Source organism: Corvus kubaryi, unplaced genomic scaffold, assembly GCF_017639235.1.
Source record: "Corvus kubaryi isolate FWS band 111438036 unplaced genomic scaffold, C.kubaryi_AGA036_p1.0 split1-131, whole genome shotgun sequence".
Taxonomy (NCBI): Eukaryota; Metazoa; Chordata; class Aves; order Passeriformes; family Corvidae; genus Corvus; species Corvus kubaryi.
Genome location: NW_024582073.1, coordinates 22,885,927 through 22,905,469, shown reverse-complemented (window position 1 = coordinate 22,905,469; position 19,543 = coordinate 22,885,927). Strand labels below are relative to the sequence as shown.

Sequence of the window (19,543 nt, the reverse complement as noted above, 5' to 3'; positions counted from 1 at the left end):
TCAGAACATGTAAATTCAGCTGCTAGATGATACACATTTTTAAGCCCAATGGGACACTCTACTTAAATGATCCCAGTGGGACAAGAGACACAGCTTCAATGGAGCCACAAAGCCAGACCAGGTTAATTAGTCAGGCAATTTTGAATTAGAAAATTAAAGCTTCAAGGCTTAAAGATCAAATAAACAAACAAAACCAACAATCCCTTTAGAGAAAAAAAAAAAGGGAAAGAAATACACTAGAAATTTTTTTCATTTTGGTGTATGTGTTTTAACAATTAGAAGGTGTCCATGATATGATACGAAATAAATTTACACTCATTTAGGCTCAGCAAGGCATTTATCAGGAACTGAGGAAACTTTGCCCACAAGAAGTAGTGGGTGGAGGTTTCTGTGCTTCCACTGATACAAGTAAGGCCAAACTCAGGTTGTGATACTCAAAATTCCTGAGTTTCCAGTTCTTGACAGAAATGTATTAAGTATGCTTGTGTCCTTGAAGTAGATGTTTTAGCAGAGGTTTTGGTTCTATATATTGGGGTTGTTCATCAGCACTGAAGTTTTAACATGACATAAGCTTCAACAACCTGTAGCCATAGTTAAGGAAAGAAAAATTGACACCAATGAACAATAATTTGTGTTTTTAGTTTTTGATTACAAAAATTTCTTAATTTGAATGGAATTTGGGAAAATAAATACCGCACATTCTATTGTAGGGGAATTAATTTTCTTAGGATATTAAATAATTATATTGATATTGTGGTGCTTTCCAAAGGCACAGTCAGGACCATGACCTGGTTGTGCCTGTTTTCACACACCAAAAATGTTCCAGACAGTTTACCATCTGACCCTTCAATTTTGCAAGTGGCAGCATTCACATATTTAAGTGCACAAAAGAACCTTTCAACACAAAAACTATATAACTAAATGTTTAAATGTCATAGTAGGTAAGGACACAATTACAAAGCCAAGTAGATGCACAAGGATCAATCCTTTTAACCCTAAATAGGATTTGGGAGGATATGTCCTCTACTGGTCAGTCAAGATTTAACAGGATCAGTATCCACCCTCCTTTATATCTACTACTTCACAGCTCCTTGTAAGGGTTTTTTGTACATCTGCATGCGAAGGTGGGAAACACCATCATCCAAACCAAAATGCATTTATACAAAAATATTTTCTTCCATTTCCCACTGCCAAGACTGTCTCACACCAGGTAGAAAACTATGTTCAAAATAAAGGGAAAAGCATTTCTAGATATTAGATGAACTAGTAAACCAAGGTAGATCCTGATGGCTGTGTGTTCATACTGTCCTCAAAAAAACATGATCTTTGCTGACCCTTTGAACTGGATGGTTAACAGAAGGCAGACAAGCTCTCGGAATTAAAAAATAAGTCCTATAATGATGATTTTGCTCCCAACTACTTATTAACTGGCCAACACAAGCTAACTACAATGTATATGATACATAATCTTCCTTGCTGTTCAGAACAAAGTCAAGCTGGGAAAGCTGGAATCATGTTTGTAAAGTGAACAAGCATTCGATACTGACAATCATGTACAATTTTATTATTTTAAACAGGTTGAAAACATTAAATGATAAAAGTAGTATTTATGTGAGGATTTTTCTGTATGTCTAAAAACCTTTTTGGAACAACCAACACTTCCATTTCTTTAACTAAGGTAATTAAACAATGGCAATTAAAACCACAGACTTTGCATCAGATGCTGGACTATGTTTATTTTCTGACTTCTCATCTGGTGTTTGTGACAGCAATAATCACACTCCATTAAAGGATGCATTGTAAACCTCTCCAGATGAAACCTGACAAGCTGTTTTGTGACAGCCACCCTCGGTGTGATTGAGATGTCTGCATGCCCAACATTAAGCTACTTAGGCTTATAAACCAAAGCTTTTCCACCCCAAAGCCACAAATCCTTATCACTTTGTTTCACACTCTTTCTTCCTTTATTGTCTCCAACAGTAGTGAAAACAGTAAGTTACAGCTGAGACCTTGTGTGGATTTTTGAGGGGCCATTAATCACCTTGCTCCAGATTATAACATGAAGTCTTAATCACCATTTCCGAAAGCACTGAAGCAAAGCACTAAATTCATTCTGGACAAGTTGGATTTTTCTGACTGCAAGTAGAGTGTGTGAGCACACCTGTTGGCATGTCAGTCTTCACTTCTTCGTTCCTGAGTGTTACTGACATAGGAAATTCTGCTGTAGTACAAAATAGCCTTCTGTGAAGCCAGACTAATTACATGCTCCTGTGCTATTACAGAAGTGCAAGCAATTCTGTTGGTTATCACAAATACAACAGGTTCAGTATATTTGGAAGGGGTAATCTGACACTGCCATGGAATAATTAGTTTATAGTTAGCAGATGCTGATGGCACTTTTTAGCATCTGTCCTCTTTGAAACAAAATAAAGCATAATTTCTCTGTATTAACTCCATAAAGACGCAGTGGAGGACCTGCAGATACCTCTGTGGGACGCTTGAAATTCCACTTTACTTGTCACTTTCCAAGAGATTTTCTTCAGTTACAGCTGTTTACAAGGTCAGACTGAAATATGTGGTTGATCAATTTTCCATTCTGTAGGCAAGGAGGTTGTGCAAGTCAGTGCTAGACCCGTTTGGGTAACACAGCAACAGAAGTAGTGGCAAAAGACAAAGTCTTGACAACCTTATGTGGAAGCTGGAAATAATTGGGCTATTAAGGGATGGCAGCCCAAACCAACACCTTTGATTTGTGGAATGCAATTCTTTGCCTGTGACACCTTCCCAGTCAAAAGGATACAGAATTATAGCTTGTCTGGGCAAATTTAAATCTCTAGAGTATTTTTAAAAATTCTGTACCTCACCTGAAAGAATCAACTGTGGGGTTTAAAATCAACCCCTCAATTTTCTTCCTTATGTTTTGAATTTTTATCCTCCTTAAGGAATTAATAATTACTTTTATAGGACACAGGATAGCTAAAGAATTTCGGAAGTCTTACACTGATCTGCCATGACGTCTTCTGTGAGGATGAGAAAAAGATATAAATGCTTATTTTATTTGGTTATTTTTCCTTTCAGAAGCTTTTCCCATAAAACTGGATGAAAGAGATAGCAAAACTAGGATCTATGTCAATTGGAAATGTCTTAGATTGGAAGAAATCTCCTTGGGAGGGATTGACAAAGAAAAAACCAGCAGAATGAGAAGGTGAAGTCCAGAGTACAGGAGCAGGATCCTCTGTTTTTCCAAAGAGCTTTTTCCTTTGCCCTGTGTTTGTGTTTTTCCTGAAGATGCTGGTATACTGTAAGCATTTCAGCTCAGGAAGGAATTATTAAGAAACGATTTCCTAGATTGGATTAACAATTAGACAAATTACTGAAATTAAACCATTAAGCCACAGTATTACAATTTGTAAGTTATCTTATGGACATAACAGCGAGTTGGGGGATAGATATCCGGCTCTGGAGACTGGGAAAAAAAACCAACAAAAACTCAGAAAAAGGTAAGAATTCTCCTTCACCTCGTTCTGGTAGGTTCAGTGTTGGTTTTCCCATACACAGAGAAATGAAATGAAATACCCTACATACAAAGTATTTCAACACGTACATGTTAACAACTAAAGATCCCATTCTTCTGCTAAGATCACAAAAATCTTAGAGATTTGGTTAATTCTTCCCTTTTTCTAACTCATATTCCTTACAAATTTCTTAACTGCTGTTAACCTTTTCCCCCCCTCTTCCTATTTCTCGTATTTTAAATAAGGGCTACCAGTTGCCCTCTTGAAGGGAAGAGCTGTCTCCGGTGTACTTTTAGCACTTTCTGTCTGTGCCCTGCTCCATCCCGGCGGCAAAACTCCCCCTCCGCACACACGCTTTGCCCTTTAGGTGCTTAATTACTACCAAGTGCCTCACCTACCTTCTCAGCCTCCCCGGATAAAAGGCAGTGCCACCCTGCTCCCTCCCTCTTGTACCTTTACCTTGCCCGGTCTGTCTCACTTTATTCCCAGGCTTCAAAGGTGCGGCACACCTGTCTAAGGCACCTCCGAGCGCCTCCCTGAGCCACCTGCGCTCCCGAGCCGCGGGCTGTCAGTCCCTCCCCTCACACCGTCCGGGTGGGGCCGGGCTCCGCTCTGTTTCCCCGGCTCCGCGGGGCCGGACGCGCCGTGCCTGCGGTGCGAGGCCGAGCCCGGGTCCCGCTCCCGGCCCGGGGCCGCTCCCAGCCCCGTTCGAACGGCCGCCGCCAACCCGCGCCTGCGCACTGCCCGCCCCGCCGGAGCCCAGGGCGAGGCGAGGCGGCTCGGGGAGACCTGCGAACTACGCGCCCCGTCGTGCCCCGCGCGGCCCGCTCCCCACGGCCGGAGCGAGCTGGCCGCTCGCAGGGCACGCCGGGAGCTGTAGTCCTTCGGCGCGGGGTATTGTCTCTCCCCTTTCTCTGTCCGGGAACCCGACCGCCACCCCGCCGGGCGAGCGCGGTGACTGACAGCGCCGGGCAGCCAGTGGCCGCAGGGCCGTGCGGCCGAGCCCGGCGCGTCTCCCCGGTGACCGGGGCAGCCGCTGCCTCGGCGGAGTAGCCGGGAGTCCCGGGGGACAGAGGTGAGTGGGTCCGAGCGGGGCAGCGCCCACCGCAGCCCGCCCGGCTCTCCCATCCCCCTCGCCGCCGAGCGCCCGGCCCGGGACCCCGCTGGGATGCGGCGGGAGGAGCGCGGACGGCAGATGGACGGCGGGAGGGGGGCCCAGGGGGGAGGGGAGCGCGACGGTGGGGGCCGAGGGGAGGGGGGGGCAGACGGGAGCCCCTGACCGCCCCTGTGGGCGCCCCTCGGGCTGCGGCGCTGCCCGCGACCCCCGGCGCGCAGCGCGGAGGGGGCGGCGGGTCCGCCCGCCGGGGGGGTCGCGGGCGTTCCGTGCCCTCCTGTCTTTTACCGCTTGATTTTTCAAATCGTCCCTGCGGGCTCAGGTGCCGCTTCTCCCCTCCCCGCAGCTCCACCCCCCGGGAAGCGGCTGCCCCGGGAGCCGGGCAGTTAATGGGTAACCCCGCGGGGCGCTGCTCCTGGGGCGGACGCACCGCCCGCCCCTCCGCTCCGCCGCCCCCCGGGTCGCCCCCGGTCCCCGCGGGATGTCCCCGCACCCGCCGAGGGCAGTGCCGGGAGCCTGCCCGGGAGCGGGGCAGCGGTAGCTCGGCTGCGAGAGTGGCTGAACAGAGATGCAGCGAGCCCGCCGTGCCCGTCCTGCTGCCCCGGCAAAGCGCCCCGAGCCCTCCCGGCTGTCCCTGAGCCCATCCCGCCTGGGTGTCGCTGCTGCCGCCCCAAGTGCCGCCCTTCTGTGCGGCGTCCCAACAGTTCTGGAGCGAATGTGCAAGTAAAGAAGGGGGGGGGAAGTGCCTAACTGCCAACAAAGCCTTTCCACCTTCTTAAATACAGCAAATAAATTAGTCTGAATGTAGACGCATGACTAGAAAACTTAGCTTTAGAAAACTTTGTCCTTACTCGCATGAGTCTTGTCAGACAAAACAGCAAGAGTCCTGTTTGTGTTCCTTGCACTTCGTACACTGTCTTCATTGGAAGAAGACTTTTTATTAAGAACGATTTTTTAGCCTGCTGTTACTAATTACAGTCGGTATTTTTTGAATGATCACACTAGGTGCCCCTAAAGGAAACATAATGATCTGTCTTGCCAATTGTGAAATGCTGATGAGATTTTCTTATTAAGACATTGTCCTGCCCAAGTTCTCAAACAACCGGTAGCTGTCTTCTACAGGTTGTGCTGTTACATTTCTTGTGTAACTTGTCTATTAACGTGTACCACATTTGAATAGTTAGTGGAATTCAAATGTTATAACTTCATTTGAGCTTTGTAGGGACTTGGCATCAGTTCTGCCTCAACAACTGGCATCCATGCTGAAAAGTCTTCTGCATTACTGTAAGACCTGTGTGAGGAATGAGGGAACCGTCTCTCTTTCTTCTATGCACTTCCACTTTGCATACTTTATTCTCTTACAGTCCCAGTATTGAAAAACAAAATGAAGCCAGACAGAATGAAACCAGACAGTTCTCTGCTGTCTCTCTCCACATTAACATGGATCCTGTAGTGCCAAGTACCAGCTCATTTCCAGAGGCTTTTTGGAAGGTAGTGGTGGTCAGTCAGGTACTCCTGAACTTCACTGGCTCCCTCGCTGCCCTCTGTAACTGCTAAGTTACAGTTTAACATAGACTATAGCAGGAGTGTGCCTCCTGTTTCAGTTCTTTTTGTTGCTATGAGATAACAAGAGCAGAAGCAGGAAACAAACCACCTCTCTCCCTTGAAAGTAAGCAAATACATGTTATTTTCTTTGGAGTAGAGGGTTTGAAAATGACATGAAAAGCTAGCATGGATATGTAAAGACATTGCATACAGAAATGCAGTGTTTGTGGGATACAGTACAATTCAACCATAACTAGTATTTTTGGTGGTTTAGACCCCACAAATAATTGATTCAAATGGTAGACCAGAATGTTTGCTGGCAGAAAACTTGAATGTTTTGCTCTGTTTTGCAGTTCTGTGTCAAAGCTGATGTGTATGGGCAAATTATGTTGTTTCCTATACTTGAACAACTCTTAATGTGTATGTATTAGTGTTTTTGCCTGAAATGTTCTGTGAAATATTTTGTAGTTATAAAGCTACAAAGCTTTATATCAATGTAAGTGAAATTATGTTTTTGTTTCACTGGATATGCTACACATTTGGTAATTTATTTCAGGAAAAGGATATTCAGACATGATTACGTTGGGACTGTGTAAGTTTGTGCCCCTTCTGTGTCATGTCTCTTTAGATCCAGGCTTCAAATCTGCAAAGAAATTAGAAGAAAAGTTAGCAATTAGATAACTTGATAATTTAGTTTTGGACTAGTCTGTTAACAGTTTGACAGTCAACTAATCTCTGCTTGTGAGAAACACTGTTTTCATATTTTTTCCATTTCCATGCCATTGTTGCAGTAAAACATAGTTGGATGCTGAGCGTTCTTGCAGAAGAGATACATTTGTCCTTTGTCTTGAAGTTTCCTAGATAAATTTAGTGAACTGTTGTTTGACATGGGTGTAATTAGCATAAAAATTGTACAGTAATGTTCAGGTACTGAGGGAGGGAAGAGGTGACTTTTTTAGTGAAGTAATACAGTTTTTCTTTGGTTGGTATTTTTTTGTTTGTTTTGGGTTTTTTAGTGTATAGACACATTAATTGCAAAAACCCTTTAATGTTGAATTATTTCCTAACTTTACACCTACAAATGTTTACAATATATTGTAACAGCTGAAAGCCTTCACACCTCTGGAAATCATTATTAGAGAAAAGTAACATGTTAGCGGCCTGTGGGTTTTTTTTATAATTGTCTGGGTTTTGAATGATGTTTCATTATCAGTGGTTATCATCTAAAATAAATGCTTGATGTGTAAGGGTCATAGGTTAGGAAGGCAAGTAGGTAAATTGACTTGTCAATAGAGTTAAAAAGAAACCTCTCTTAGCAAATGTGGAATTGTGAGGTAAGACAGCATTGGGATTTGCCTCTTCTATAGATTAGAGAGATAGCTGGAAAAAATCTGTTTTTCTTACCAGCCACTTCAATATTACAATATTGAATCTCAATTTTTTTAGTAACAACTGCTTTTTTATTATATTTTTAAAATGAGATTATTTATCATCTCCTACTCTCAATTGTTTCCTTTCCTCTTGCAAGCTAGTAGCACAGTTTTAGGTGCCAGATAGTACAAGGCTTTATAATATGACCAGGTTAACAGCAGCATTTTGGAGGGTACTGGGGGTCACATTAGGCTATTCTCCAGACAGCTGAGAACAGAAATATTTACTATAAGGCAAGTTAAAAGATGTATATATTCATGCTTATAGGTAGCAGGTTTTTATGTACTGTTGGGCATTTGTTGGTTCAAATTTTTTTTGTTAGAGAACTATATCTTGAAATATTTAAAGATTATTTTCAAAAAATACCAGACCTAATTAGAGATAGCTGAATGCACAGTGACCTCTTGGTTCCCAAGTTTAGCCCCATCAGGAAAGGGTCAAACTACGTTTAAGATATGAGACTGGATGCAAGTTGATGGGGGTTTCTTACAGCAATGTAAGAGTTAAGTTTGGTTAAATGTTTGCAAAGCACTTCCTATATTATGATTTCCATTCAAAGGTTAAGTGTGAAGTTTCATTACTTCTTAAAGCCAAGTTGTTTTTTTTTTTTTTTTTCTCAAATTATAGGAAAACTATCGTTAATGAAGCTGGATAATTGCTATATTAAAACAATTTGCAAAAACCATATTACACTGAATAGTCACAGCTGCACCATGGAGACATAAAAACCTGATGTCCCTTTGTTCAAAAAAATAAAAACTAAACCCCAAAAAGTAAAGCCAACTGGATGTCTTCTGGCATCTTGAAATCTGTCCTATTTTGGGTTTGGAAGGGTCCTGTGGGAATTACATCCTGCAGTTGTGTATTTAGCAGAATATTTGAGAAACAGCAGTAGTTTCTTAAATTTGGTAATCGAAGAGCTTGTATGTAGTTAAGATTATCATCCTAAATTGTATTTGAGTTTTGGTTTGGTTTTTAATTGGTAAAACTTTTGAAGTAATTGCCTTGTTTGTTCTAACCCAGGCAGAAATACTGTGGAAGTAGTGTGCTGTGGATTTAATCACATTCTGAGTGTGGTGTTTTTTGTTATTTCTGTAGCTGAGAGCAATGTCAGTAGGATTTCTTGGTCATTTTTCTTCCATGTGAGTAGTGGGTGGGACGCCACTAATTTAGCACTTTAGATATGATAAAGAAATGTGTTGTCTCTGTGTGTATGTATATTTATGTTTATGGGAATGTATTTATCTAAAATGTTGCCTGCATTTTCCCCATCTATGCAAGATACTTGGTTTCAAGTACCTTACACACTTCAAGTATGTTACAGTGTGACTGAATTAAAGATAAGCCTGTGGACTAACTCAGAGTAATTATTGTCAGATTAGTTCTCACTTGCTCAGATGGAGTTTATTGCAACTTTTTGTAGCTGCAGTCCCATGGTTATTTCTGTCAGTCATCCTCCAGACATACGGAAGGGAGGGTTCATATCATGCAAGAAGGGGATAGTTGCAAAAGTTGAAAAAGTTGTAATTTCTTTTATTTGTGTGAGCCATTTTCATGCATTTTAACCTGCTTAGTGGGGGAAACCTCTTTAAAACAATGGAATTTGCCTGAGTATATTTAGAACAATACATCCAGACTACAGTGCTGACACCAAAATGCAGTGAAATATTCTATTTCTTGCTGTTCATATAAAGCTGTTATATGTTAATTGTAAAGTCATGGCTAGATTAATACTGGCAGCATGTGTCTTTTTCACTCCTCTTTTTTTTAAAATTTTTAAGATAAACTAAAACACATGGATGTTGGAAGGATGGTCTGAAATGCATTTTTACAGTGTTTTCTATCTGACAAATTGTTTTGAGTAGATTAATTGATGGGTGTAACAGTTAATCTGATCTTGGATCCCTTTGGTCTGATACATGACTGAATGCCCATTTGTCATTGCATATGTAAGTGAAATGTATGTAAGGAAGTTGGAGATACTTATTTTAAGCTGCTTTTACAGTCAGTGGAGAGATACAGGCAACTGTAGGGGTAATTAATCTATTTTACATGATACATGTGGTACCTGTTTCTGTACACTGAGTGTAAAGGGGGTGAAGTGTAGCTGAGTAGATGGGCACAAGCTCTCATTTTTATTTTGCTGGGAAAGGATGGATGAGCTTAATTAAAGATTTTCTCTGTGCTGTGAAATGGAGTGGTGCATTTTACAATGGTGCAGTATGCCAAAAGGTAACTGAATAGTAGGTAATGTGGGGGAGTTGGGGAAAACATAACATGCTTAGTATAAAAAACACTGGCTGTACATCAAAAGACTTGGATTCTGTTCTTTGCCATTTTGTCACGTTGTTATTTTAGAGAGACACTTTATTTGCATTTGTAACTCCTTTCTTATCAGTAAAATTAAGACTGTGGTACCTGTTCTTTTCAAACTGTTTCCTGTGTTTCGTTAATTCTCTGGCAATAGCTTGTGGTAGAGTTCACTAGCAATTTTTCTGAACAGTAAAGGGAATACTGGGTACTAAAAAGACTGAAATACAATGAGAATTATAATGTCTTTTTTTTCTTTCTTTCTTTAGAGCTTCATCAGATGAAGGAGTGATACTCTTGAAACATGACAAAAAACTGGACTAAATAAAAATTTTCCTGTTTTAGGAAAAAAATCCAAAATGTATAGACCAGGAGAAACGGTCAAACGTCGACTCAACATGCACGCTCCTCCACGGATAAGAAGTGTGGAAGTTGCTCGAGGAAGAGCAGGTTATGGGTTTACCCTTTCTGGACAAGCTCCTTGTGTTCTCAGTTGTGTGATGAAAGGAAGCCCTGCAGATTACGTTGGACTTAAAGCAGGAGATCAGATATTTGCGGTTAATGAAATCAATGTGAAAAAAGCCTCCCATGAAGATGTAGTGAAACTTATAGGGAAATGTTCTGGAGTCCTGCACATGGTCATTGCTGAAGGGATGAGTCATATGGATTCATGTTCAAGTGATGAAGAGGTTGGTTTTTATGATGGGAAGGGGTGGCTGAAACCCAAACCTGACTCTAAAGCTCTGGGTATAAACAGAGCAGAGAAAGTTGTTGAAGAAATGCAGTCTGGTGGCATTTTCAACATGATCTTTGAGAATCCTGCTCTTTGTGCTGGTAACTCAGATAATTCTGCACCAAAACAAAGATCATTTTCAGTTTCTGCTGCTGTTAAATCTGAAACTGGCAATGAAAGTGTAAGCAATCCAAACCTACTGTCAAAAGAAGAAATAGCCAAAGTTCTGAATGATGATTCAGTTTTTAGAATTGGACTGGAGAGTGCGGAAGACTTTGGATTAGATGCAAGCATTTTGAACGTTGCCATGATTGTGGGTTACTTAGGCTCCATTGAACTTCCTTCAACAACCTCGAATCTGGAAACTGAGAGTTTGCAGGCCATTCGTGGGTGCATGAGACGTCTGCGGGCAGAGCAAAAAATCCATTCCCTGGTGATGATGAAGATAATGCATGACTGTATTCAGCTCTGCAGTGACAAATCAGGTGTTGTGGCAGAATATCCTGCAGAGAAACTGGCATTCAGTGCTGTTTGCCCGGATGATAGAAGATTCTTTGGACTAGTTACAATGCAGACAAATGATGATGCAAGCTTGGCGCAGGAAGATGAAGGGGTCCTGAGGACATCTTGCCATGTTTTTATGGTGGATCCTGAATTATTTCATCATAAAGTTCACCAGGGTATAGCAAGGCGTTTTGGACTGGAATGTACAGCGGATCCAGATACAAATGGCTGTCTGGAGTTTCCAACATCATCTCTACCTGTCCTGCAGTTTATTTCTGTCTTGTACAGGGATATGGGGGAATTGATCGAGGGAATGCGTGTGAGGGCTTTCCTTGATGGTGATGCAGATGCTCATCAGAATAATAGTACAAGCAGTAACAGTGATAGTGGAATTGGAAATTTCAACCAAGAAGAAAAGAATAATAGAGTTCTGGTGGTTGATTTGGGGACCAATCCAAGTAAACATATTCCTAGCAGCATATGGGAAAATCCAGTAGGAAGGGGACAAAATCAGCCTGCTTCCCATTGGAATGGCTTCTGTCATGAGCAAGAGGGAAACATCCCTTTAGAAGTAATTCAGAATGATAAGTCCCAAAATGTAAGCAAACATTTGAGCCCTTCTGCTCGTATTGAAGTTCCATTGGTTTCCTCCCGAAATTCAGTACCCCCATCAAAGAAAAACGCTGCAGGCATGGGCAATCAGAGGTGGTTGCCTGTGCATGTGTTACAAGAGTGGCAGCATGGAAATGCCAGTGACCAGGAGTCGTACACTGACTCTACAGACGGCTGGTCGAGTGTTAACTGTGGGACCCTTCCCCCTCCAATGAGCAAGATTCCAGCTGACAGGTACAGAGTCGATGGCAGCTTTGGTCAGCCGCAACTAAAATCTCACAAAAGTGAATGGTCCAAGAAAATGTTCTGCATTCAGAACAAATTTGGCCCTCCGCACAGTATCAGGAAATCTAAAGAAGATAAAAAGGTAAGAATATGTTGGTATTGGTTCTTAACAGCATCAAAAAACCCCACACCCAAACCCATCTGCCTATGGTACTTTTACACAGTAATATTTGCATATTAAAATTTAAACATGTATTATATAATTACAGAATTTCAGATGAAGAAAATAATATGTTTCTCTCTTGTTTGCAGAGGCACTGCATATTCCTCTTTGAGTGCAGCTCTGGAATTGTACTTCTGGTGGAAGTATTGTCTGTTAGGCCTTTCTCACTTTTCTTCTTGTCTCTTCATTGTTTCCAAATGTTGCAGTGGCACTGAAATGAAAAGGAGGCATGACATTTTAGCAACTTCAGTTTCTTCTGACCTTCAGCTGCAAAAGAATGGAAACAGTCTGCATCTTTAGTCTGGTTCCTTTTTGTAGAAGGCTGGCTTGCAAATGTTATTTTAGTGGTATCTATTTTTATAGAGACATGGTATAATAATTAGTCAAAAACCTGGATTATACACTTTTCACGGAATAAGACTGTTTTATTACAGAACTTCACTCCAGTGAACCTCTCAATACAAGGTGTGTTAAAAACTGACATCAAAACCTAGTTGTTAGTGGTAGGTCACAAATCTAACATTCTGCCAGTAAGCCTGTAATTCAAATTTTATTCCAAATTACTGTTCCATCTACTTGTTTTGTCTACTATTAGACAAAGTGAGGAGACTTAAAAAACAAAAAAAGGTGTGGGAGGAGTATTCAGCGTGATTACATACCCTTTGTGACACACACATTTTGCTGTTGAGGGAACTAATCTCAGGGGAGTCTGTTGTTGATAACTGGAATTCTAGTAAAGTGGAGCCATTGTTCTGATACTAAAAGAATCAGTAGCAGTTTTGTATCTGAAATGTTTGCTGACTCCAGGGAAAGACAGAATCTTATACTCCAAATTAGTCTTCAGGAAGCTTTGTCATTCCATGCTTATATTAGTGTTCACCTTACCAGTACTCTAGTGTATATATTAAATATACTAGTTTGGTTTTTTTTTTATTTTCAACACAAAAAGAGTACAGAATACTGTTTGTGAAAATTTTGTGTATTGCTTATATGATTGTTTCAGATGTCCATCATGCTATCCAAATCTGTTTTGAAAAACTGTGGTTTTTTTCTCACCTGATTAAAAATATACAACCCCTGCTCAAGTGGACGACAGTAGAGGTTCATTAGTTGTTTCATACTGTTAGAAACTAAATCTTTGCAGTGCTGTGACAATCAGTCACAGACATTTTGGGGATTAGGCTGTGGAACTTCAGAACATTTTGGGTTTTGTGTGGAAAGAGAAATTATTTTTTATTGCTTTTCCTGCACTGTAAAGCAAACACCTTTTGCATACGTTCTACTGTATGCTTTTTGTGCTGAAAATAAAATAAACTAGTATGTATAATAGTTACACATTAGTGTATTGTTAAGGTGAACACTGCTACAGGCAGCAATGTTTTCCAGGCCTGCAATAAAATTAAATTTCAAATGTTCTTAAATACAAGGTGATTCACACTTTCAAAAACCAGACAGAAGTTAGCCAAACAGAAACACTAAATTTGTGAACATTTCTCACCCAAACCACCTAAGAATTGATTCTATCTACTGCCCTGAAGTCTGTGTGCTTCATGATCTCTTTGCTGATGGACCAAGGAAAAGGCCTCTTTATATGCCGCACTTGGTGCAGGTGCATGATGGATGTTGGTCCCACGTGCTCATTAGAAGCTGAACCAACTGCATTGGATGCTGCTGAAATTCTTTAGGGGTCTCTGTAATAAGTTTGTGTCTGCAGTGTCATCCATGATAGTAATATGGATTAGATTTTTTTAAGAAACACTTATTTCATGGAAGTCAAGATTATAATAATTAAGTTCTCATAGAAAATTTTACACTTCAAGATGAAAGATGCTCCATGTGTGGGTAAAGAGTAATAATATTTCACCTACTATATCACTCACATCAGCATAAACCAACACTAAGTATCTCAGTCTTCCCTTTTAAGTCTATTTGATAATAAAATAGGCATTCTGTTCTTTGATTACTGACAAATTTGTTTGCAAGATGCATTTAAAATGTTCCTACATGGCTTTAGCATTTAATCTCTTCACTGAGGCTACAGAACCTCTTTCGCATTTTAATTTCATTTTTCAGTATTATTGAAGGCTGTTGAAACTGATGAGAAAAGCTCATAAAGGTTATTTGGAGTAATTCACAGAGATGAAATTGTACAATATTCTCATCTTAAATCTGTAATGAAGATAGGGGATGTCATTACTGATGAACATAGCTCTATACTTCTTCAGGTGCTGCAGAAATAGGGAAGATTTGTATTTGCATTTTAGAGCACTAGTTTGTTTTCATAAGAGAGAAATTCAGACTTTCTTTTTACTTTGTGTGTAGGGAGGAGGTAAAACTGCCCATTACAAACCATTATTCAGGTGCGTTAGATCTGTGTTCTAGAAAATTACACATCCTCAGCTTCCTGTGACCTTTGTAAGTGGTAAGGACTTATTTTACCCAGCTTGCTCAGACGCATTCCAGTCACGGAATAAAGTGAATAAAGTTGCCACATGGGATTACATTCATATTTTTACAACTTGGTGGCTCAGTCTAAGTCTTCATTTGGCAGAACAGTCCTTAAATTGCTTTTAATTGAGGTAGGTTTTTGTCTTTTACATCAATACTGAAGATAAAACCTCCTATGAGTGGGAATGTAGAAGCCACTAGAGGGAGAAAAGATTATCAAAGCTAGAGGTTCTTGTGGTGGACTCTGTACTTCTATGTTAAACACTGTCTTCCTTGGAATTTTCGTTACACATGAGTTCCTGGATGCAATTCTGCTCTAGCAGAGCTGCTGTGCAGATAAACAGTGATGATCACAGCGTGTAATTCTAAAAAATATGCTGTACTGTACAATGCTAGTGGGGGGTAAGATGGGCATAAACTACTTCCAGATTTTATAGCTGCACTTACAAAACATTTGCAAATTGCACAGCACGCAAGAGCAGATGTGAGAAAGTGTTAGTGAACATATCTATTTAAAATTGCACTTTCCGAACTAGCCTGGGAAGTGCTTCTTGTGAGTCTGGCATTTCAGACTTCAGGTCACAAGCAAGTTAACACATTTTTTGAGCTTTTTTTCCCTTTAATGATGATGTTTTCAGCTCACAGACTAGAATTGTGATAATTGGCAAATTCACTTTTAAAATACTAATTTTCTTTATGATGCTGTAAGGCATTTTAAAATTCAGTGTAAGTGTAAATAGTTGAAAATAGTTAAAAATGCCTCATTTTGTTGTTAGTGGATAGCATGAGGTTTTTTGTTTTCTTTAAAATGTTGTAATCATTAATTATCCCCAAATTACTGAACACATACTTTGACAATTGCTGTATATGTATGTTTTTTTTAAACCTTTTAAAATGGTTTCTGTGCATGGTAAGAGGAGAACTAAATCAGGGAAATTTTTGTTCTAGTCCACCTCTTTTGGCTGAGACTTACTAGAAGATATCTCTGGCCCTGTGCACCCCTCAAATTATTTCCTGAACCTCACCTTTCTGGAGTTTCTTAAAAGTGTCACGTGAACAGATTTCTATTGAAGCACCTAATGAGCATTTTTTGGTGGTATCCATGTCTGCTGTAGGTCTTAGATGAAAACAAGTAGTGAGAGGCCTGATGATGTTGCTGAAATGTACTGAAAAGTCATGGAAGGCAAGGTACCTTTCAATTTGAGATCAACTAAGGAGGATTTCTGGTGACAAGAAGCTTCTAAATTGCTCTAAGATTGATGCTGGATGGAGGTGTGTGCTCTCCTGAGGTCTGTGAGACTAACATGAAGGGCCTGATTATGGTTTCTGTGGGAATGGAATAATTCCTGCTTTTTTGTTTGTAATTCCAATTGCACTATCCTGCCTTTGCTGTTGCATTGCTCTTTCCACCTTCTTTAGCATCCCCCTAAGTTCCAGTCACTTATCTACTCACTCTTGTGCATGATTTTTGGGTGACGCAAATGAAAAGCATCGTAAGCAATATGAAAACATCAGGGGATGTTAGAATTGGCAAGGGACTTAAGAAATTGCTGAACAGGGAAGCATTCCTTTCCCTCTAGACTAAATTAATATAATACATTTGATTTTGTTCAACCCTCACTCTCTGTTTTCAGGCTAGTGCCTGGCCAAAAATATGTCTACCCATTACTGTTTTAAATTAAGTTTAACTGGGAAAATACTCATTTTTCCACTGGAAAGCTTCATAACAGCCATTTTAGTCTTTGAGGACTAAACTTGAGGACAGAATCCTAGGCATTGACCTCTCGCCATCTCTTCTGAAAAAAAGAAAGTCTGTTTTAATACTGTGGGAGTGAGTATAACACTGAAGATCAAAAGAAGTTTAACAACCTGAGCCTGATATAACTAGCATTTGGGCACTGGGTTTATTCCAAGAGAATATGACAAAGCTATTAAAAGGTAATTAAAGAGCTTTTTAAAATTTTGGGTATTGACTTTTAGAAATCCTTTCCTGTTCCACACTTGTTACGCTTTCTTGATCACATTATTGTTTGTGCTGATGAAAAGTGTGAATTTGTAGTTGGATCCTGTTTGTAGATCTTAGAGGAAAACAAAACAGAAAATCTTATTGTATAAGACTCACTGGACAATAGTATTGCAAATATGTATGCATTTTTTTAAACCATAAAATATATCAGCTGCTTGGTAACCTTCCTAATTTAAGCTCCTGAAAATATTGTAAAAATGTAGAAGAGAAGACAGGTAAGGAGTAAGTACTGCGGGGTTCATAGAAGAGAAGACAGATAAGGAGTAAGTACTGTGGGGTTCACTAAGGCATCTGTCCTTGCTAATCTATATCTTGTGTAACTATTATTGTTACTCTCTTTTGATCAGAGGTTTAGCTGTAACTACTTCAGAGTTGTCTTTGTTTCCAAAGCAAGTATTACTGAAAAAGATATGCTGTTCAAGTTTAAAATGATGATTTTTTTTTTTTTTGGTGGTGAAAATCTGTAATTTGCTTCAGATCCAAGTCTTGCAGTTTTTTAATGTTGGTAACTGGATGGTGAACTAACTGCAAAGCAGAGATTTTAGATGCAGAGACAATGTTGGCAAAGCTTTGTGATTCTCATATTTGTTTTTTTGTTGTATAATTACATGTTTTTTTCCCTTTCTTTTAGAATTCTGTTTGCTCACTAGCTTGAATTGTTCCACCACAGCTGTTTTTGAAGCAGAATTGATGGCATCTGGATTGCTATTCTTACACAGTACAATTTAATGTTAACTTTTGGAATTATAGACTTTGATCTGATTTGAGATCTACCTATATACCTTAAAGAGAACTCAAGAAAAATCCCAAACACCAAGCTAGGTCTGAGAATGTGCTAGTGTGAATTAATCTGCAAAGAGGCATTTAGAAGAAATAGGTCCTCTGATTTTTGCTTTCAGAAAATGAAAAGCAATTAAATATTTAGTAATTTCATGCAGCCTTTTCATATGAATTGTAATCTTCTAAAATTATTTTTTAAATGGTTCTAGGATCTTTAAAGCATATAAAAAGGCCAAATAACGCTGGCTGTGTTTCTCTGAAAAATAAATCAGATAAAATCTGAACAGTAAATGTCTGTAGAGCGATGTCAACTTTTGTGAAGTGTCCTCATTTCAAATTTGTGTACTAGAAAGAAAATGGCATGGAAAAAATAATTAGGATAGAATGAATTGAAATAATGAAAAATGGCTTAGTTTTTATGTTATAAACATAAAAGCTTTGAGGTGGGAGGTTATAAAGTTATTGCCTGTACAAAAAAAAAAGAAATCTGAATTTCTTGAAGTTGAGAAGACTTAGAGGAGAAAAGGAGTTGTAAAATACCAGTTCTTCACTGGAGAAGAAATAGATCCATATGGAATAAATATGGAATAAAGGTCTTTAATTAACAAAAAAAAAAATATGGAATTGCTAAAACTTACCTGAACTTGTACTTTTGGCATTCCTGATATCACTTGACTTATATATTCTGCAGTTTAATAGTGTGGAAAGAAAACACCACCACATAATTGTACTTTATCTGTAGTTCCATTTCATACCTGCTAATATTTGTCCTGAGAAATACTAACAGTTTTACTCTACTTTCTCTTACTGATGTTATTTTTGTTTTAAACCTCAACCACCAATCACTTACTTTTCAATCAGAAGTCAGCTTAGTCTTCTCCCATGCAAAAGTTTTTCCATAATTGTAATATAATTGGTTGCTGTAATACTATTTTTGAGATGGGTTGACCAGAGTTACAAGTAGTTTTAAAAATGTGTGGTCAGGCAATATATTCGTAAGACTTATTTCTTGATGTTTTTTTCTTTTCTGATGATTTTTGGTCATAGTTTTGATTGTTACTGTTTGTTGGACTATACTGAATTAATGTTCCCAGCTAATGCCTACCTAATGTTCAAGATGATTTGAAACCAATTGTTATGTCTATATTTATATTTTTCTCCACATTTTCCCCTAGTGTAGTAAGTTCTTTCTGTTCCTCTGCAATTTCCAACTACCAGGCTTCCAACTTACATAAGACACTTTTATCTAGTTATAAATATACTAGCTATAAACATATATATATATATATATGTATATATATATATATACTGGGAAAATGATCTTTTTAATCTGCATAAACAACATCAACATTTATTGGGGTTGTTTTGTTGTTTTGGTTTTTTTTTTTTTCCTTGTAAAGGGGTTAGGATAGTACTGAAGTGTAGACGGGTCAGTGTTTTATGCCTAATATCCTTAGTACAGGAGACTAGCATTAAATTTCACTTACTTGGATGTTCATGTCAGGACAGTCTCTTTTCTGTGTCTTCCCAAAGTCCATATGGATTTTATATGAAAGATCTTACATTGTTCATTGTATCATGGGCCAAACTGGTATTTAAGCCATTATAATGGTTAGGAAGGGAGTGAAATGTGTCATTATCATCTGATCAGTAAAGAAGTATTCTTAAAAGTCATCGAATCTTTTGATCAGGACTGGTGAATATAGCATTTGAATTCTTTGTCATCCTGGTGTAACCCAACCAAAAAAAAAAAAAATTACAGGAATTGAAGTGTAATTAAAGCCTGCAGAAAAGCTGACAGTAAAGTTTGAATGAGGATAGACCTTTTCTAATTAACCCTCTGTCACCTAATCTGGTTTTGTGAGGTGCTGTCACTCCATGATGATGGCACCAGTGCAGGGCAGCCTGAAGGGTGTCATTCATTCTGGTTTTGTCCATAGCATCTGGAGCCCTCTCCAGCAGCACAGATACCTGTACCCCAGGATTTACTGCTTCCTGTTACGGGCCAGGGGACTGGACCACAGCCAGTTCTTTTCCCAGTTCCCCCCAGATTCCTTTATCTCTTTCAGAATATGAG

General features: G+C 39.5%; 1 protein-coding gene and 1 long non-coding RNA gene across 6 annotated transcripts in view; one reads left to right on the top strand and one right to left on the bottom strand.

The window, feature by feature from the left end:
* Positions 1 to 1,540: 1,540 nt before the first annotated feature.
* LOC121676819 lies at positions 1,541 to 4,383 on the bottom strand. The gene is made up of 2 exons (XR_006020622.1): positions 3,975 to 4,383; positions 1,541 to 3,344 (listed from the first exon to the last, which is right to left on the bottom strand). It is a non-coding gene; the product is annotated as an uncharacterized LOC121676819 (long non-coding RNA).
* Positions 4,384 to 4,497: 114 nt separating this feature from the next.
* RGS12 (regulator of G protein signaling 12) overlaps positions 4,498 to 19,543 on the top strand; it is a 91,328-nt gene continuing 76,282 nt past the window's right edge. For all 5 annotated transcript variants that reach the window (XM_042053766.1, XM_042053775.1, XM_042053768.1 and 2 more), the window contains exons 1-2: positions 4,498 to 4,590; positions 10,185 to 12,131. In XM_042053766.1, the coding sequence (XP_041909700.1) occupies positions 10,275 to 12,131 (1,857 nt within the window). In that variant the 5' untranslated portion in view covers positions 4,498 to 4,590; positions 10,185 to 10,274. The remainder of the gene's footprint in view (positions 4,591 to 10,184; positions 12,132 to 19,543) is intronic.